The following is a 21,529-nucleotide window of genomic DNA, read 5'->3' as shown; positions in this document are numbered from 1 at the left end:
CAGTCTGTTCTTCTGAAGCACTGGTTGTGGCAGGTGGCGGGGTCCTTCAGCCTGGGGACAGTGTGGGAAAGCCTTGCAGCTCGCCATGCATCTCATCCGTTTGCAGCGCTACCTTTCAGGGGTAAAGGCCCCACAGTACTCTGCTGTAGTGGATCAGGTGGACAGAGACCATGAACAGTGACCGTGGCCCCTTTCCTTCTGCTGTAACCTTGACTTTGGAACTTGTTTTAGAGCTTTTCAGTCAAAATGCTAAGCTGGCTGCACCACTGGTGTATAGTCCACTTCATTACACACCACAGTTCAGCCAGGAAACGGCTGGTGTGTTGTGATTTCAGAGTGAGAGAGGACAGTGGGTCGGAATGGCTCATTTTTCTTTCTCTGATCAGTTCATGAGCATCTGCTTGTTTCCTGTGTGCTTCAGTGCCAAATGGCCGCCAAGTGGTCCACACTGACCTCTCTGTGATCATATGAGGATCAGCTTTAACACTCACTTTCAACTGGTCATTGTCAACTCCTGTGGTCACTCTCTTCCTGTCTTCCTGTGCTTCCTATCTTCAAGCTTGATTGAAACATCACCGAACTGTCTGTTCACTAGCAGTTCCCGGAAAAATGTGTCTGCCGTGTTAGGAGTTGTCTCTACTCCTTAATCATCCATTTTGAACTGAAGAAATCACCTGAATTTGCTTTTTGTCTATATAATACAAGTACAATAGACATCCAATAATAAACCATTAGCAAAAGAGAAGAAGGAAGAAATGGGCATTAAAGTTATGTATAACATAACCACACTTATTTAAAAATATGTTTCAATATCAAATGACAAATTGTAGCACTGTAAAAACTGCAGTGATTTTTTTTTTTTTTTTTTTATTTTTTGCACCAGCCCAGTAAAATACTATGTCAGAAAGCCTAACACAAAATCGAGTGGCTGTCTTTCCCTGTGATGTTGCTGGTATGAAAAGGCCTTTGTTTCGTTTGTTTGGCTTTTTTGTGGAGTCATTTCTAGGCATAGAATTCTAGGTGGGGAAGAATTGTGACTGTTGATTCATTATCATCTGGTTTCCAGGGACGTAACTCAGATGTCAAATGTCATTTCTGGGGTCCTGTGGGTGTTTGTCAGTTTCTGCAATGCCATATTTGAAGGTTTGTTACACACATGTGCAATCCAAGGTTGCTTGGTGAGTCACCAGTGAAATAAGTATCTTCTAAAGTTTATTACTGAGTGCTGAAGAGATTGTAAGTGTGACTTATATGTTCTTGTAGTATTTCCTTTGAAAACTTTCTCCTTGTTCCAGTTTTCCGAGTGACCATTCACTTGGGCATTGGGCTTTTAAGATTGGCTTTGTAATATTTTTTTATATTTTCTTTCTATGGTCTTTAACTTCGTGTTTTCTGAGGGAGGGTTCTTTAGTTTCTATCTTCATCTTTTTAGGGTATATTGTTTCACACACACCTCCTTTTTGTTTGGTTTCCCGCCCTTTTAAGTGGTATGTCTTGTGCTATGAGTGCAAGGCCATAACTCAGTGAGGACACTCAGTATAATTTCTTTGAAGTTTTGTTTGTAGCACCCTTTTCCTTGTCTACACCGATTGCTTTTCCCTTCCTCCTTGCTGCTGCCCACTTCCTCTCTCCTGTTTCCTTCTCCCTTCCCTTTTTGCCCTCTCTCCCTCCCCCTCTCATTCTTTTTCTTTTTTCCTCCTCCTCCTTTTACTTGTCCTCTCTCTTGTGTCTTGGTGCTTGGATTGGGCTGAGGGCCTTGCACTTCCTGGGTCTGTGATTGATATGTGCATGCTCCGCCCCCTCCCCCATCAGCTTGTTTGTTTATGTCCCAGTGCTTAGTTCATATGCAAACCTTTCTGTTCATATATAGAAAGCTGCTTGTGTGTCTGTGTGTGAATACAGGTTGCTTCCTGCTGAGCCGTGATGTAGAATGACAGGGCAGCCATCAGCCTACTTCCTGTGGGTTCTGGTGCAGCATCTGTAGGTTTTTTTCTCAGATGACACTATCAGAGAGTGGCCCCTCAGTCTCTCATTGTGGTAGCATCATCCTGTTCACAATGATTTTGAACCAGCAGAGCGAGGGAGTGGGACAGTCTCTGTCTTCATTTTATATCAACTCTCCTTCCAGCTCACTCTCTTCAGTGTCCACGTTTGTGGAGCTCTTGCTTCCAGAAGCCGTGTCTGTTCATTATACCTTCTAACTCCTTTGAGGAGAGAGAGGCGCCTCGGGAACCGAGCTGCTGTTGATGTAGTCTTCATAGCCACTGCTCAGGCCCTTCACAGTGTATCCACTTTGGCTGGCTTCTGCTGGCGATGCCATCCATCGCTCTTCTCTGTGCTCACACCCATCCCCATCTCTGCAGTCATCGCTTGCCTGCGTTGAGCTTTAGGTTGTTGATGCTTCTAGCTGTGTCAAAAATGAGCTTCTGTTTCTGGTTTTAAACTGCTTGTTTTGTTGACCTTTTGAGAGAAAAGAGGTAGGTAACATTGCTGCTGTCCTGGCACAGCGTTTAGAACAGGGGTGTGTACTGGTGAATAAAAGACTGGAATGTAAAGTGTTAACTTAATCCTTCCTTTCACCTCTTTCCAATATCTAAGCCCTTCTTTAGGTAGACTGTGTGGGAGCTGGCTTCCATCTTGATTAACCTGTGCCAGAACAATGACTGCTCCTCCACCTCAGCAACAAACGTCCCAGGTGGAGGTGGCAGCAGCTGTTGCCTAGTGTCTATCATCTGACTCCTAGGAGCTAGTAGTGGTAAAGATGATTCTGTTCTTATCCAAGGTCAAATAACAGAGCATAAGAGACGCAGCTGACACTGGGCTTCATTTCATCTCTCTACCTTCTTGTGTGCCCCTTGTTTCCCTGTGGTGGTTTATGAAGGTCTCATCTGGTTGGCAAGTGACAGGATCTCAACAGTCTAGAGCCTGTAGCCAGGATTACTTGGCAATGCCCTACTTTGTTTTAAGCTGGATAAAACCTAGAGTGAGCACCTCCTAAGCCACGGTAACCAGTGTGGACATGTGCCTCCCCTGTTTAGGGTGTGGATGTCCTGTCTCCTGGGACTCCCAGCTGTTCAAACAAGCTCCCACAACAGTTACTTCCTCCCTGGAATTGAGGGAATGATGGAGAAACATGGGAATGGTTGAAGGCTCATTATAATAGTGTCTGTGTAGGAGGGATTGGGGCCTGGCTTAGCTGGGGCTTTTATAGCTAATCCTAGGGTGTGGCCTGAAAATGTTCTTAGTGGCTGAGGCTCGGTAATTCCTCCTGGTGTTTAAACTGTTTCTCCAGCAGTAATGGGGTTTTCTCCCAGCTGGTGTTACATGTTCATAAATTCCTCCCAGCAGCCAAGCATCCTTGTCAAGTATTTGCAACCAAGACTCCAAACTGAGGCAGCTCTGTTAACCAGCCTGGTTCTCTTCAGTATCTCACTGTGAGGCAGGAATCTGGTAATGGGACCTAGCCTTCCTGAACCTCTCAACCTCTTCTGATATGTTCTAATGTCTGTTTTGGATTCTGGAAAGTTTAGACCTCATGTTTTAAGCCTTTCTCTCTTCTTGTACCTACCTGTGTGGAATGCACTAAAATGAGCATGCCTCGCTACAGAAGGGGACATTTCCCTTTCATTCATTCATCTCTTCCCTCTCTGTGGGCACACGGATGGTTTAGATCATCACATATATTTCTAACAAGTTCCCTGTTAGAAACTTTCTTGTATGTGGTGAAACACATAAAACGTACCCCATCAGACATTTTAAGGTGTGCAGTTCATTATTGAATTGAGTCACATTGTTGTGAACTCGATCCTGGGATGTTGTGCCTTGCAGAATTGGAATTTTAAATCTCTTAGGCAGCAACTCCTCTTTGTGACTCTCCTCTAGGCCTGGTAACTGCCATTCTTCTGTGTCTGTGAATTTGGCTATGTTAGAACACTTATGCAAGTGGGATTATACAGTGTTTGCTTGTATCTGACTGGCTTCTTTCACTTGGTGCAATGTCCTCCAAGTTCACCCATGTTAAACCATCCTGTCTAAAGGCTGTATCAAATTATGTTTATATCCCATGTTTTGTTTACTCCATGTCATTTTGACAGTGCTGCTATGAGCACAAGCTCTCAAATAGTCTTTTCAGATTCTGCTTTCAGCTGCTTTGGTCAACGACTGGGAGTGGGGTTGCTAGACTATATAGTAGCTTTGGATTTATTTATTTATTTATTTATTTATTTTATTTATTTATTTTAGGGACTAGCCAGAGAATCCCCTTTCCATAACTATTACACCAATAGTGCCAGGAAGCTCCAGCTTTTCCATATTCTTACCAGCATGTCTCATTTTTAGTGAGTTTTAATTGTGAATATTCTTGTGGATGTGAGATGATAACCCCACTGTGGATTTGATTTGCATCACTTATGAATCCTTTACTGTTGATGTTGTCCATACTCTCTATTTGCAGATTCTCTTTTGAGGAACATCTGTTCAATGCCTTTTCCTATCTTTCAGTCATTACTGGATATTGTTGTTGAGTTGGTGGTACTCTTTATGTGTTATGGATCATGGTCCTTCAGCAGTTCCTGATCTGCTTATCAACTTTACCTTTTCACATTGTTGATTGTGTTCTTCAGTGAGTGAAAGTTTTCCACTTTGATGTACCAATTGGCTGTTTTTTGAATTTGTCATCTGCACAGATGTATAGTTCCTCCCCGGGCTTTCTTACAGTGGCCCATAGTTTGGGGTCATAGGTTAAATTAGACCTTTATTGTTCTGAGCTAATTTTGTCTGTACTGGAATGTTGGGGTCTAATTTTACTTTTGTTTCACAAAGACACCCAGTCTTTCTAGTACTCTTATTTAGGAAACCATCCTTTCCCTACTGAGTGGCATGTTTCTGTCTTTAGAGCATATATTCAGGGTTTCTTTTTTACCTCTGTTATTTGCCACCAGCTAATATAGCTAATATAATTTTTCTTCCCACCAATGTCATACTGTTTTGATTACCTCAGCTTTGCAAAATAGTTTGTTCAGGAAGTATCTTTTTCTAAATGTGTTGGCTGTTTCTGCACCTTTCACAGTAATTTCTAGGGAGGAAAAAAAAAAAAAAACTACTTTTGGGATTTTAGTAGGGATTTTACTCCATTACTAGTTTACGGTAATATTCAAACCTTAACAAAATGAAGTGTTCCAGTCTGTGAAGTCAGGGATTTGCAGTTCCTGTGTTGCTCTCATTGCATGCTGTAGTTTTCAGTGTACAAGTCTTCAGCTTCCAGGCTAGGTCCATTGGGAAACACACTATATTCTTCTCAGCCTTCTTTACCAGCCTTCCATTTTTGCTGTATAGAAATGCAGCTGACTCCTATGTACAAATGCAGCTGACCTTTTGTGCTGATTTTATGTCATGTGACTTTGCTGAATTCATTTCTAGTTTTTCCTTAAAAAAACAAAAATCCCTAGCACTTAGGAATTCATTTAGGATTCACATCACAGTAATGGATGTGTGGATTAACCATCAAAGAATAAGAAATACATGTAATATTTGGTAGTCAAGACATATTTGTCAAGGTCTGGCTGCAGATGCCATTGCTCAGTCAGGCATCAGTGGACAGTGGAGATATGGAGTGGGTGTAAAACACTTCTAGTTACTCAAGAGTAAAGTCCTTTGTTCATGTCAGGTTTTAACATCACAGGACAGCCCACCTGAGATACAGACGGTGGTCTTCTTAAATGAAAGACAAACTGGCCTTTCCCATTAGACAGTTTAAAGGTCATTCATGTTTAAAAAGTGTTGACTTTTTATTACACTCTTTTAGTATTTTGGTATTTATAATGTCAAATGTGTGCCTAAGCATTGGGCACATTGCTAAGCAATCAGGGGTGATAAGCTATTTCCTAGTTTGTTTCAGGAATGACTTGGGGCCCACTGTGGCCTCCTTCCCACATAGTGCATTAGCGATTGGCGCCAGGTGACAACTACCAAAGGCTGGTTGAGCCTGGCTCAGCTGTTTTTCTGGAGGAACAGAAAGTTCCTCCACTGTCCAGCAGTTGGTGTGGATGTTATCCCTTGCCTCCCTTTTCTTGCCTATAAAAGGAGGTGAGCCTGGACTGACTAGCTGCACACACCTATATCCTCAGCTACGGTGGTTCTCAAGTACAGTATCACTGCAAGACCAGGCTGCATTTCCATTTTATACAGCTCAAAGCCCAATGCATTAAAAGCAAGTCTACCTGTAAACTTTTACAGAGAAATCCCTTAGAATTGCCACCATTAAAAGCTCACCCGTCTCACACATATTTTCCTGGGAAACTTTATAATAGTTTAAAATCCTGTTGTATTTCAGCACCGTCTGTGTGAAAGACCAGTTACCTAATCAAAGAGAATGTTCTTCATCAGCTGCTGGGCTGCAAACATTCTTATGTGATATCCTTCCACATTTAGTGGGAAGCAGAGGGGGAGAAGGTGTGTGATTTGATTCTCAGCAGCCAGTGTTGGTATTCCTTGCAGCTCCCTCTTTTCTAACCATAGTTTATTCTGCTGTCTATAAATGTTTAATCCCCCATTTTCACCTCGCTGAGATGTTTGCCTCAAAACTGTACAGTGATGAGTCCCTGGGATGTGACTGTCATGAAGACGGTGAACCGTGCTGTGACTGCCCAGAGCCTTCATCCTGGAGGTTTGAGGCCACCCTTGTTGCAGTTGTCTGAACTCATGTCCAGGCAGCTGGTTTCCTTTCTGTTTATTTTATTCTTCTGCACCATTTGCAACTAAAGGCAATGAAGAAAGTAAAGCCATGCCGACAAGAAGGGCACATTTACGTCAGCGTTGAGAGATCAAAGCCTGTTTCTGGTGCCACCTCCTCACAAAGCTTGGCCTCCTTGCTTTCTGCTTTACTCGTCTATAGTCTTCGATTTTCAGATTTGGACGGTGTTTATATTTTTTCTCTGAAAGATGAAGGGAAACTGGCTTTCTTATAGTTTCTCGTTCCTTCTCCGTTTTGATGCATAAATACACATTTGCACGAGATGCTTCTGAAGGTTGTTACCTGCTCTTCTCCAGCTATAGCTGCTGCATAAATGTGGCTTAGATGGATGTAATTCTGTAAATACTATTTGTTTAGCTGTTTGAGCAGCCACAGGGAAGGACCTATAATCCTGTCTTATATATGTAAGTCCCCTCAGCTTATAGACAACGATGCAGATGTCAGCATCAAGGGATATTCCCAAGAAAGCTGCACACTCACTCACTCCCACTTCTTTGTCAAAACCGCAAGGAATGTTCTTTTTCTTATATTTGTATTCGCATAGACTTCTGTATAAAAAAAGATTCTGATGTTGTTAGTTTTTTGCTTTGTTTCCTTTAACTTTCATTCTTACTGGATAGTTTCCTTGGCCACAGATTTAAAATTATATCCTACCAAGATAGGTTTTTAGGTTTTTGGTTTAGTTTGGTTTGGTTTGGTTTTCTTTTACTGCGTTCCCTGCTCTGGATGGAAGAACTTTGTGTGCTGCAGCCTGTTCTTAGGTTGGCCTGACTCTCTGCAAGACTTCGTGGTTTTTGTTTGTTTGTTTTCTTTCTTTCTTGACTTCTGAGGTGTTTGTGTCTGCTGGACTAGGTGGCTTTACTCTGTTGCTCAAAGGCATTGCATTAGTTGTTTCTTTGGTCCTGGGTTCTGGAATCTGCAGTCTAAGAACCTTGTGCTCAGCAACTGGAAGGACTTTTCAATGTGAAAATCAGTCTACCTCCTTTGGGGAAGTTTCCATATCTCTTGCAGGATTTAGTTTCATTTGTTCAGTGGTTTACCTTTAAAAAAAAAAACAAAAAACAAACAATTAATTGCATGTCTTGATCTTGATGCATGGCATTCTTGAGTTTCTTGTCTAGGTCACTGGCTGAATGGATTTTTTTTTTCCAAATCTACATCATTCTGTTTCTACATTTTTTTATTTAGCAATCAGACTTAATTTCTAGGATCCCTTTGCTGTTATTTTCTCTTTTAAAAATAATGTCTTGTTTTATGGATGCAGCGTCTTAAATCTTGTAAAGGATTTTGATTTGAAGTAACATGGTATAAAGGTTTTCTTCTGTGGCCTATACCTTTCCTTTCCAGGGTTGATTCTGGCTGTTGGTTTTTTACATTTTCTTTCAGGAGCTGGGCAACCCCCATCTCCCCTGCCCCCCCCCACCACCACTTGCACAGGCCTGTTTGCTTTGAGTAGGAGAGCAAAGGAGATTGTAGAGGGTTGATCCCTCTGGACTGCTAGCAAAAGAGAGAATTACAAAAGAATGAAGGCCAGCGTTGCCCTTTCGGGATAAGCCTTTCCATCCCTGTGTCAAGAGTGACCACTTGGCCTTTCTGGCCTCTGTAGCCTTGGTAGGACCTGCAGCAGGTGGGAGTCAGTGTTCCCCTGAGAATCCCAACTTCAGCAGCACCAGGATGGACAGACTGCCTGAGCCCTTGCAAATACTTCTCACCGCTTTGGTCTTTGCCATCACCTCTTTCCCTCAGCACTGTGTTCTTTGTGGTTTAGTCCTCCCCACCACCACCACCACGGGTTTTCTCTGCCAGTCCAGTCGTATTTGTATTTTAGGTGTTGATTAAATGTTATTGCTGGTCTGGTCTATGTCTTCTTAAGCATAACTCTGTCATGTTCTTACCCCATCTCCTTTCGCATGGCATCCAGCCAAGACAGGAGGTGAGGCACGTGCCTGCACTGTATACTGAACCAGTTTGGTCGGAAATATTAAACATGATTTCAGAACTGGGCAGCCTTAGTGTCTGACATAGGAATTGCTAAGTGAAACTGTTTTAAGATATTCACCCCTTACCCTCTTCCCTGCCAGGATTGGGTCTGCAAACTATTTTTTTTTCTTTTTCTTTCCATACCAAGATTTCATAAAATAGAATACAGCGTTAATAGTCCTTAGTCCAAACATCTAGAAATTCTGCTCACAGGCTACCCTCAGGCTCCAGAGAAAATGAAGCAGGAGTTACTGTCCATCTTAGGCAGCAGCAGCAGCAGCAGCAGCAGCTCCAGTTGCCTTTGAGAGTTGTATTTTTAAAAATGTCTTCCATTCAGACCAACCAACTTTTCCTTTGACCCATGCCTATTTCCTTGTCTGTATATTGTGTTCCCAGCAGCCTTCTGTTTAGCTGTGCCTTTGGCATGTGGAAAGAATATGGGTCTGTCACTTACTTGCCATTAGCTGAGCCAGGAGAGGCCACAGCCTCTGAGAGTAGCTGCTGTGGGCTTTCCTAACTGCTCTCATGGGAACACTGAAAAGGCAGAGAACTTGAAGATCTTTGTCTCCACTGGCTGCTTAGTCCATAGTACTCTAGTCAGAGCAGACGGGCAATGTCCATCCTGGGCTTTGTGGAAGAATGAGGCTATTGTTAATGCTACCTGCTGCAGATTTTATCACGGGCCTATAAATGTCTCCAACTTCAAGTTCACTTGAACGCAAACAGAAGTATAGGCAATGGCAGTCTCCCCCCCCACACACACACACATTTCTTAAAACACCTCTATGGCTTCTTAGCTTTATTCTTCTTTTAAAGGCATTAGATAGTTATTCTCTTGGTGGATGAGAGGGGCCAGGTTATGCTTGGTCTGTGAAGCCCAAACTTTGTTCTGTAGCTGCCATTAGAAGCTATGACTGCCATTCCATCCTTTGTCTTAACTGTAATGAAAATGTACCGGCTGTTGAAACCCAGCACTTTAACCTTGAATATGATTTCTGTGTTTGTGTCCTTTGCAGAGTTAGTATGAACTGATCTTTGTAGCCTGAAGTCACAGAGCAGATTTTTCTGCAGTATGCAGTACAGCCTGCAGACATGCATTTACAGACAGCAGCTTCAAAGAGTGCCTTCAACTGTGGGGATTCAGTCGGTCTGTTTTAGAAGCCTTGTATGGATTTGTAAACTGTAATACTCTTCACCTTTGGGAGGACACATTCTCTCTCTCTCTCTCTCTCTCTCTCTCTCTCTCTCTCACACACACACACACACACACACACACACACACACAAGTGAAACACAGTTGATAAGAAAACAGTAATTATTTTTCTCTTATTGGAACACATTTTGGTCTATGGTCATTAAGAAACTATATTTTAAGAGGAAATTATTTTTAGAATTCTACGATGGTGTTACTCTTAAATGATTTTCATAGCATATAGCTTAAATCTGAATGGAATATTAAAAGGTTCTAGACTTCAAGTTTTCAGTAATTCACTTTGTCCAAATACAACCAAAACATTTAGTTTTGTATACATTTAGGATTCAGCGGGATGCCAGAAAGCAAATGTTTTTAAACTGTTCAAATGGGTAAAATGCTAACACATGACACACCAGTCAATAATTAACAAACACAATTGATCTGCCTATTTGACTTAGGTTTTATTGATAATCCGATATGTGTCTGTTACTAGCCAGACATTGACTTAAAGAATGACTTTCTGGGCTGGTTGGCTGCCTGGGCATGTCTAGAGAGCTTGATGACCGTATAGGCCTGACCACCAGAGTGTGGTCCCCAGAAGCTGACTTCCCAGAGCTGTCCTCCCTCTGACTTTCTCCAAGTGCCATGCAATGGTGTGACTACACCTCCTGCACACCTATACATATCATATACAGAGCATACAGATCATTGCCATGCAATGGTGTGACTACACCTCCTGCACACCTATACATATCATATACAGAATACTAATACATAGAGTTTTCAATGGCTGTACATTATAATTAACCTAACTAAATGGCTGCTTTTATAATTAACCTAACTTCGATATGTGTCTCTTTCTCTTGGGGGTGAATTACTTTAATGAAAATGTCTGAGGTCTTGGTGAGTCTAACCAGAAGCCCCCTAGCCTTAGCTACATGGCATTGAGCTCAACATTGATTGAATAAAATAATGCTTATTATTTTTGTGAAGAAATATAGTGTAGGAGAATTTTTTTCTTTTTATAAATTAAAAAATTACCCTGAGATTTCTAAATATCTGACATTTGCAGATACCTTTGTTGGTGACTAACACTTGTACACTTGTAAGAACAACTTCATTTCAATGTGGATAAATGGGTTATTGATGTTACGTGTTTTTTTTTTTTTCCCCTGCCTACAGATATTTTTAGGTGTTAATTGGAAATTGCATGAAAGTTTGCTTTACATTTAAATTTGTGGTTTGGGAAATTATGATCATTTTTGAGGCTTACAAGTATTACCTGATTATAAACAGTAAGTTTCATTGTAAGCCCTTTTACTGTTTTGCATCATATTTCCATGTTACCACTGAGCTCTTTGGAAAGCAGAAAAAAGAGGCCAGCTTTTCCAATAGTCACCTGTAACCATAGCAGAGCCCAAGTGGGCCTTGCCCCTGGATACAGCTTCAGCTGCTTCTGGCAGCTCTCGTGGCTTCTCCATTATTTCCTAGGAGACTGTAGATGCAGTGACTTCAGTAGCATGTGATCCGAGGAAGACAGCTGGGGAGATGTCAAGGGCCACCCAAGTTTGTGACCCTGACGTGTATTGTGCCCACCACTGGCCACGACTAAGCACATCTCTTAGCAGTCTTCTAGAAATGAATCTGTCAATAGTGTCCGTGCAGGCTTGGCTAAAGGGCCCTTCATCCTCCTGCTGAAGGGCTGGGCGGGTCAGGATATGCAGGGCCTTCAAGGCCCTGTTGAGGATCCTAGGCTATACTGTATGAGCACCCAAAGTCTGCAAGAAAAGATGTGAACACAGGGTGATAGGGTCAAATTTGCATTGCTCAAAAATCAATGTGTCCTCCTCAACATTGGATATAAATAGGTGGGATTGGGCAAGGCTGATAATGAGTCGCTGTGGTAAAAGTTCAGCTTGGGTTAGGCTGCTGAAGACAAATACAGAGAACTGGGAGGCTTCAGGGATATTAAGTGGTGGGAAAAGAAAAGACCTGTGATGCCTCATACAAGACATGCAGTACTGATTTGTGTAAGACATGGACTGTTGACTTGTGTAAGAAAGATGTGTAGTACTCATTTGTTAGGACATGCAGTGCTCACTTGTTAGGGTGTGCAGTGGTCATGTGTGTAAGGTGTGGAGTGCTCATGTCTATAAAACATACAGTGCTTCTGGAAGACATGCAGTGCTCATTAGAGTATGGCCATCTTCTGAGATGTGCATATTGGAGAGTGAAGATCAGGAACTGGGGTTTGCTTGTGCTAAATAGCTTGCAGCATGGATCTTGAACGTAGCAGAGATCAGAGCTAGAAGTGAATTCCATTAGAGGAGATGCCCTCAGAAAAGAACGTAGACAGGGCAGAGGCAGGACATGGTGGAGAAAGAAAGAGTCAGATACATTGAATTTCCTGCAGTGGGTGACATAACTGACTGGGTTAAATCCAGCTGTAATGTAGCCCTTGCCCTTGTCTGCCTGCAGGTGTGTAGCCAGTGGATTATCAGAGGGAATGCACATTGGACAGGGGCATTGAGCCTGGAACAGTGAAGCAGTGCTTACCTTCCAGTAAAAAGCTTTGCAACAAATTATGTGGCCATGTTCTGGGCATTTTGCACAGACGTAGACTTATGTGTTATATTGTTTGGCTCATATTTTCTAGATGAGCAACTTTTTAATAAAATGTGTAATGTCCTACTGCCACTAGCAACCTTTGACCCCCCCCCCCCCATCAAGATCTTCTTCAAGCACACTTGTAATCCCAGCACGTAGGAGGCAAAGGCAGGAGGGTCTCTGTGAGTTCGAGGCCAGCCTGGTCTGCAAAGTTAAGTTCTAAGACAGCCAAAGCTGCCTTGGGAGAAGAAAATCTGCTTCAGTCAGGTGTCTTATGATTCTCAAACGTGCTCAAGTCAACTCCAATTTCCCCCACTAATCTTTTCTGCCAATATTCCCATCAAAATAAAGCCGGACTCACTTTAGTTCTCCATTGTCCCTCATCTGCATGTCCAGTCCCAAACCAACCATCAGTTTCTGCTCTCGGGATGTGTCTTCTGCCTGTGCCCCTGCCCACTGCCTCTACTCTGGTCCTGACTGGGTCCATTCCTGGTCTGAATCACCAAGGACCCTCTTAACTAGTTTTCCCAATGCTCCCCCTTTTCTGAGACATTCTCCACATGCCTATTGAGTGTTATTATAGAAGAAGTGAGATCATTTTGTTCCCCATTTCAAAACCTGTTTCCTTTGTGTTTAAGGGAAAATTATACAAACCCCAGAATACATGGTGCCAGGGCCTGCCAATTCCCTGCTTTCCTACGCTGTCCTTGTTCTCAATGTCCTTGTCATGGGCAAACTCTATTTACCCATGAGACTATTAACTTAACATGTTACTCCGTGGTTTGGTCCATAAGTGACAGAAGGAGTAGCTACTGTAAACCTGAAGCCAGGATGACTACAGGTCAGAGCCACAGTTACCTTTAAGGCCACCAGACTCAACCTGCTGATAACAGGTTCACAGAACCAAATACGATAACTCACACATTCTTAATCAAATGGCACTTTATGAGAACAAAACTTCTAGTTAGATTTCAGATGCATTTAAAATTTATGATAACATCAGTTCAGCTTGGCAAGGAGTTCATTTTGGCGAGAAATTCATGGTGCACAGTGACCAGGATGTGTGTGTCCATGTCCCATTTCCTCCTGGGCTGATACTGTACAAAGAGCAATATAAAGTGCAAAGAGCATATAAAGTTCAAGGGTCGTGCAGGGGAGGCAGGTGCCCACTCTCCCACTTTACTAGCTGCCACACTTAGGTAGGAACCGCCCTGCATTTCTTTTCTCCGAGCCTGTCCACAGGAAACTTCAAAGACAGGATAGAAGCCTTCGAATTCTAACACACTGACACCTGCAGACACCTGTGACTTTCCTGTTGACCAGTGTTTTGTGTTTGGTTGGTTTTGTTTTTAAATCTTGGATAGCAAAGTATCGAGCATGCCATTGAGAGGCGGCTTCCCTTATTAGCATCTAGAGTATAATCTGAGGTAAAAAGCCAGTCCATGCAAATAAATTCCAGTTTGACACATGAAGAGAAAGGAATGTGATTGCTCCTTTATCTCTGCTGCCAAATTTTAATGCTGTCCTAGTTATGGATTAAAAAGCTCGTGGCATCTGTGTTCTTACACAAGGGTATGCCCTTTCAACTCTAGCACGTTGAACCCACTCGTTGCATGTAGGTCTTCCTTGACCTTGACAGAACAATCATACTTTGCTTTCTTACTTCAGTTAGGATTTTTTTTTTTTTTTTTTTTGACAGCATTAACTATTAAGATAATTGTTTGCTGTTGCTCACTGGTTTTATTTTCTCTTCTTCTTTTTTCTAGGATTATGACAGTTTTTTTGAATCAAAGGAGAGCAACACAGTCTTTTCATTCTTAGGCCTGAAGCCTCGGCCAGCGTCCACGGTAGGTTAACCTTCTGTAGTCAGGGTAGGCTAACCCTCTGTACTCCTGCTTCTGTGGCCACTGTAGTGAACCCTCTGTGCTTCAGAGCTTAGCTTGCTCGAGTGGAACTTAAGGGTGGGTGAGAAGGGTGCACATCTTCTCTCCTAAACTTTTGAGTCTCTCGGGTAAATACAGACTGTAGAGTTAAACACAAAATGTTTAACTCCTTTAAACTCCTCCCTCTAATTTTTAACTTCTTTAAATCAGAATATTAGTTTACTTTTAATTTATACACTATACTTGGAAGAGGAATTTAAGATAGAAAAGTAGGTGGTTTCTATTTAAATTATAAATTCACATTGCATTTTACTCTCTGTCTGGATCTAACATTTGTTATTGATTTGGTCTCAGATTGAAAATATTTGAAAAAAATATTATATCTGTAGTGAACATGTACAGCTTTCTCCTGTCCTTATCGCTGTTTGTTATTTGTTTGTTTTGAGACAGGGTCTATTCTATTCTGGAACTCATTATGGCGATCAAACTAGCCTTGAAGTCACAGAGATCCTCCTGCCTCTACCTCCCAAACACTGGGCCTTCCTTTCCTTATGTCTTAAATAATGTGGCATAAGATTTGTTTGTGTAAATTTATCTGTTGCGCATAGCATTCCCATATGGGCAGATATACGTGGGTGAATTGCAGGAGCTGTGTACTGCAGAGACTAGAGAATTCTAGTGTGTGTGTGTGTGTGTGTGTGTGTGTGTGTGTGTGTGTGTGTGTGGTGTGATTAGAAAATTAACTTAGGCCTATTTTTTAAAATGGGAAAGGTGTAAATATGTATAAAATAAAATATTACAATCATTACCCAGAACTGACCACAGTGACACTTTTCCATTTTATCTTTACAGTCTGTATAAACACAGTAATTGAGCCTTAACTCAAGTTGGGTCTCATTCTGGAGTGTCTGTTTTTAACACAGCTGAACCACAGTGCATTATGGGAACTTTGTAGCAGGTCCTTTGAGGCTGCCTGGGATAGGTACAGTCTCTGGAGCACCTGTGGGAGGAAGGCGGAGGCCTTCGATAATAGAACTCCTCCAGCAGCACCTGGGGAGCAGAGCTGCTGTGAAAATGCACTTTGCTTTAGCATCAGCAAGCCTGCAGATGGGTTGTGGGTGGTTCCTGTGCACATGCTTCTTACAGAGGCTCGCCTGCACAGAAAGTATTTACGGGTTCTTAAAGCTATTTTTACACAAGTCAGACGTTTGAATATTTGTTAGGAGAATTAGGTTATTTGTATGAAATATTTCACCCAAAGATATTAAATAATCCAGATTTATCTTCAAAGAACTGGGACAGGGTGGGGGTGGGGGCACACTGGGACAAGGGTTACCAGATGGCAGTTGGAACTATTGTCTGTGTCAAAAGTCTCATAGAAAAGGCTGTGTGCCTGCCATCCTTGGTCTCATGTCCTCCAAAGGTACAGATTCCTTGGATATGTAGCAGGCTTTTACCTGTTTGTTGTTTTGTTTTTTTTTTTTTTTTTTTTTCTCCTTCTTTTTTGCCATTAGACAATGAGGCTGAGGTTGTCGTTCAGTCATTACAGGCTTGCTTAGCATGCATGACATCCAGGTTTGATTCTCAGCACTGGCAAAGCTGAGCAGAGTACAGCACCCCGTTAATGCTAACCCGCAGAGGTGGAAGGGGCAGTGGGGATTGAAAATTAAAGGTCATCCTGGGTTCTGCAGCAAGGCCCTAGCCCAGAACAGTAACTTTTCACACTGGTTGTCATTCATGTAAAGCGCAGTTGACAGCTTGGACAAAATGGTCATAGATGTGATAAGCAGAAGTGACCGTGCCCTCTCTCCCACCACCTGCAGCAGGCACACACAGAAGACAAAGCCAGGAAGCACAGAGGCCCCATTAGCATCTGTAGTTGCCTCCCGCAGTAGGTGGAGTATACTGATGGCCACAGGCAGGCCTGGCTCGACTGGGCTACTCTCCAGAGTGGACAGAGTGGAGGAAGGGCTAACAGCCGCACTGGCTCACGGCACATTGTGTATCTGCTAGAATGTAAAACTAAGGTTTTCCACTTCCCTTAATCTGGGAGAGATGAAGTACCAGGAAGGAAAAACTGAGTGACAGGAGTCAGCAGTGACTGGCTTCCACGCTGTCTCCCTGACTGAGGAAAGGGGGCCCAATCACCGGCAATTTTCAGGTTAAAAAGGCACAAAGTTCATTTAATTCTAACAGGCTCCAAGCAGATCCTGTTACAGAAATTTCTGCATCCAGGTCCCTACCACTAGGAGTGATTTCCAAAATGCATAACAATTGATTGTTCCACATGCTCTTTGCTTCTTGGTGAGACTTGTGTAATTAGGTCATAGGGACAGACAGAGTGGTACCTGGACAGTTAGGATGATGATGCTTTATGCATGACATGGCCATTCTGATGATGTCACTCACCCAGCCTCACCCTTAACCAGCACCTCTTTGTGCCCCTGAGAGGCCACAGCAGTGTTCAGAGGAAGGAGATTCGGTACTGCTGAGAAATGAGGCTTTTCCTGATGTGTTTGCAGGTTGGATGGGTCTGATTGAAATCGAGGCTCTGACTTAAAAGTCAGGACTTGCTCCTGTCAGCCACAGAGGGTTTCTCATCCCCATCTCTGTTCCCAGCATAAGAACAAAACAAAACACTGCCAAAGGCAAATCTTCTGGTCAACACAGCGTAATAACTGTGTCTTTCTCCCTGTTCTGTTTAATAGGCCGAACCTTAGAAGAAAGAGAAGGTGATGGAGTTGCAATTTGGAGCACCCCTGGTACTCAACACATACCTGCTTACCTGATGCATCACTGTGACAAAGCCACATGCACAATCGGAAACTTTGCTTGACCTGGAAGAGTTGTTTTTGGTGGACACTGGAATAATGGGGACTGCATGATTGTTCTAAGCTAATCAGGGCTCCGGTGGTGGGTTATCTTACTTCCTCCTCTGTTTGCGGTTGCCTGGATCACCCGAAAGTAATGTCACCTGCTGTAGTCTGCTTCTTTAATGACTGGAGGTCACCAGTATTGCATAACTCCGTTCCTCTTTATGCTGCCTGCATCACATCCATGAAACCCATTTGCCAGGATGGTTACATCTTTGAATCAGGAAGAAGAAAAACAATGCAAGTTGACAAAGGAGACTGAAGGTTCTTACTGCAGAATCACAAATGCCACTATTCTGGTACTTTGTAATAACACCTGCTGGAGAAGTTAGATGCTCTCGACTCCTTTCTGTTATAGAAACCCTCACCTCTATAAATTCTCCATGCTCCTACAACAGGTGCTTCCAGAACCACCATTGCAATAATGCACTATCATAGCCAAGTTGCAGGATAGAAAGAATTGCTGATGGAAAACATTTCCTTCTTTATCTCTTGAAAGGAGGAAGTTTCACTGTATGCATAAGACTGCTTGAGAAATACTAGGAAGTGCACTACTTAGATAGTAAGTTAATAGAAAGCTTGCTCTGTCCATATGCAAAGGCATTTTCAGCTCTTGTAGTTTACTTACACACACATGCACATATATTTTTAAATGCAGCTCCCCTGAGTAACAGCTGCTTGTTCTATTTTGTAATGGGATTATATTTTTGGAGAAAGGAAGTGCTTGGTTAGATATATTTTGTGAACTGTTCATGAAGTATGATAGAAGGCATCAGTGCTGCGGGGGCTGGGCTTAACAGTACAATACTTGCATAGCACACTCAAGCTGTTGTGCTCAGCTCCAGTACCATGGAAAGGAAAAACAGACACCAGCACTGCCAGCTAGTGTCTTACCATTGTCTCTTTATTCCCCTTGTTCATATTCAGACCAATTCACAATCTCAGACTCTTCAGAATAACACAGGCACACATTCTTGGGTGTGTATGAGTACAAGTGAGATCTCAGAACAGCAGAGACAAGAAAGGAGCTGTGTAGACAGTAGTCCTGAGTCATTCTTAAGACACAAAATCCCTGCTCCCTTTGGGTGGACACTGAACAGTTCTCAAACAGGGCTAGCCTTGAGTGGGATAAACTTGGGGCTGAGTGAAATCACCTGCCCTTAGCAACATGATATGACATTTCACTCTGACTCTGAGAAGGAAATGTTTGAGAAATGGAAAGAGCAAACTAGTGGCCCTCTCTGCCACCCCCCCCCACCTCCCCACCACAAGCTTTGATCAACATTGACTGTTCTGTGGCATATTTGTTTTGAATGCTGAAGTTGAGATCTCAACCCAAGATGTTCTTTCCAGGGAAAGCTTGTCAAGTCATGGATATTACGAGCTAGTTGGTATTAAACAAGATCCAGGTCAAATTCCATTTGATAAATCCCAGGGACTTCCAAGGGTTTTTTGTGGTTTTTGTTTGTTTGTTTGTTTTCTCTTCTAACTGGATATTGTGCTTGAGTTTGTGAGTCTTCTAACGAGACACATTTCTATTAAATAGAGCAATTTAAAGAATTATGAAGTCAGCACAGCTTACATTGATTGAGTCAATTTTTGCCAACGAGTGCCAAGAACCAGTTTGGCAAAGTGAAGTCTTAGCATGTTTTGGATTGTAGGAGCAACATCATGCTTGTGAGACACAGAGAGCTACCAAGATTTGTCATGTAACTTTTTGATTGGCCATGTTGTACCTACCATGACCATGTTAAACACACTGACCAGATGGTGTGCCTAGAATTACTATCACAGTCACATAGCATTTTCTTGCCATGATTCTTTTGCAGGAACACTGGAGAGTCAGCTAAGAAGACATGAGATTAGTGGTAGAAGCCCAGGCTATGGAGTTGCCTGGCAGTGGTATGTGTAGCACATTCTGCGTCTTTACTTAAATGCCTCCCAGTCTGCCTGACGATGATTTTCCTCCTTCTGTCTTCCTTTCCCTCTTTCTGTTGGTTGTTGCTGGAGACACAGTCTTGCTATGTGGACCTGGAACCAACTTCTGCCTCCCAAGTGCTAGGATTACATACTTGGCTGAAATAGTGTTCTTCTTGTTCCCTTAATTGGCTGTCTCTGGATTTGGTCACCAACGTCTTCAAAGCTTAGCCAAGAAGTACAAGCATGGCTGCAATGCCAGAGGCTTTCAAGGCAGTGTTGATTTCCGTGTGGGACAGCAGAATTGAGCTGCTGAGAACCAAATGTGCCATTTTAACGGCAGGAGAACATGGAATGCCATACTGCTAGGTGCCTGCAGACCATTTAGTTCAGGAAATACTTTGCCAAATCCTGGCGGTTTAGTAAAATCTAAGGAGAAAAACAAGATAGTTGGCCTTTAGATGCTAATATATTTTAGGTTTTTTTTTTTTTAATTTTTGGTTTTATAAAGTTAACCCAACATTTACATTTTTATATTGTGTGAATTTAACCATCTAAATATTTTCCTTTTGTTATTGAAAGGTACCAAAGGCTTTTTGTGTTTTGTTTGGTTTGTTTGATTTTCTTGTGGGGTTTGTTTGTTTTTTTCTAGAAATACTTTAATATAGATTTGTCCCTGAGTGTCTGGGTCTGCTTTAGCCTGTGTGCTTGTTTTGATTTCAGCTTGTTTGTATTTGTCTCTCAAGCATTGGGGGAATCTCAGATTTTATATTCTTCACTGAAGGAGAATAAATTCCAGAAAACATGGCATTCTCAAACTGGAGTTGTTTCTTCCTAGTCAAAGTTTTCCAACTTTGATTCTGGAATTGTCTGGATCCTTTCTGTTTCTGCTGCCGACCATGAAGGGTTTGACTGTTACCAGTACAGAGCTCATACAGCCACTCACTTGAGAAGGATACATGTTTTTCTGGGCACACTAGGAGGCAAACACACCCACCTCCCCACTCCACCACCTCCACCACCCCCCCACTGCCAGCAGACCAGGGCTGAGGCTAGTCTAGGTATATTCTGTGGTCTCCTTGAAGGGACACCTTATCCACTCTAGTAGTTTGTCCCATACTGGCTGCACAAAACACTCATGACTTCCCTCACTTGGGCTCCCTTTGAGCCACATTTGGAAGCAAAAGAAAATGTTCCTGAAGGCAGGGGCTGAGGCTGAGCTCACCAAGAAACAACTGATGGAGGGTGGAGGAGCGGTCAAAGGCGACAAGCTCTGAGCAGGCAGAAATGTGTCAGCTCGTGAAACCAAATCAGCAAATAGCTCTGCCTGCGTGTGACCCCAATTCCACCGGTTCTAGACAAACAGGCGAGATTAGCATGGCTGTCTTTTGTGGCAGCACGTATCAGGCCCTCACAATGTGATGGGTCCTGTGTGAGCAGGAGGATGAGGGGAATAGAAGTATAGCAGCAGTCAGTGGCAGGCCAGGTAAGTTGTCAGTACTGGAGGCTGCAGCTTGTCATCAGAGATGTAAATGTTTTTTTTCTTATTAAAACCATCCTGACTTTATAGATTTTCTACATACAGCGACTACATGCCCAGGTACACACATAATCTACCGAAGTATAAAGAGTAATAATAATAACCCCTATATGCCTGCTGCCTGCCTTATTGCCTTTCCTCCTAGGCACCCCATGTGCCCCTCCCTGGCTTTATCTTCTTCCCTATTGAAGAAAGGGAACCTCGCCCTGTATTTGTGTGAATCGAAGCCTTTCTACCCTTCAGTGGTTTGTCTCCATGTATGTATCCATAAAGAAAATAAACAGAACTAAACCAGATACAGCCTTTATTTTTTTTTTCTGGCTTCCTCCTTTTAATGTCCATTGCAATGAGAACTTTATTAAAAATTATTCTACTAGATGAATATCTATTTTTTTTCCTCCAGTTGCTGACCATTGACCATTGCCTTGAGGATTCTTTTGTACAGGCTGTAAGCGGAGAGCTGTCTGTGCAGTGAGAACACACACCAGCCTTAAGGACGGAGTCAGATGGGCTTCTCAAGCTATAGTACCAGTTACAAGAATGCTAACATTTTTAGGACTACTGATCCGAACCAATCTGTGTGATTGTTAGTCAGATTTGTGCCAAGTGTATAGTGTAAATGGATTTGGCTTTTTAAAAAATCAGTAGTAAATTGTAATGTTTGTTATGGGATTCCTGTGTCAAACTTTTTGGATATTTAGGTATGTTTTTAGTATTAAGTGTTCTGTTTGTATCATTGGGGATTAAACCCAGGACCTTCCACATGCTAAGTAAGCATTCTAC

The 21,529-nt window shown here is 42.5% G+C and overlaps 1 protein-coding gene across 1 annotated transcript in view; it reads left to right on the top strand.

Annotated features, from left to right (window-relative positions):
• Nucleotides 1-19,630, top strand: part of Sh3bgrl2 (SH3 domain binding glutamate rich protein like 2) — a 109,240-nt gene extending 89,610 nt beyond the window's left edge. Inside the window, exons 5-6 of the mRNA XM_051201206.1 lie at nucleotides 14,300-14,380; nucleotides 17,125-19,630. Of these exons, the coding sequence (XP_051057163.1) occupies nucleotides 14,300-14,380; nucleotides 17,125-17,136 (93 nt within the window). The 3' untranslated portion in view covers nucleotides 17,137-19,630. The remainder of the gene's footprint in view (nucleotides 1-14,299; nucleotides 14,381-17,124) is intronic.
• Nucleotides 19,631-21,529: the final 1,899 nt, after the last annotated feature.

This window comes from Phodopus roborovskii, unplaced genomic scaffold, assembly GCF_943737965.1.
Source record: "Phodopus roborovskii unplaced genomic scaffold, PHOROB, whole genome shotgun sequence".
In the NCBI taxonomy this organism is placed as follows: Eukaryota; Metazoa; Chordata; class Mammalia; order Rodentia; family Cricetidae; genus Phodopus; species Phodopus roborovskii.
Note: the sequence above shows the minus strand (reverse complement) of the source record. Positions and strands in the feature narration are given on the sequence as shown.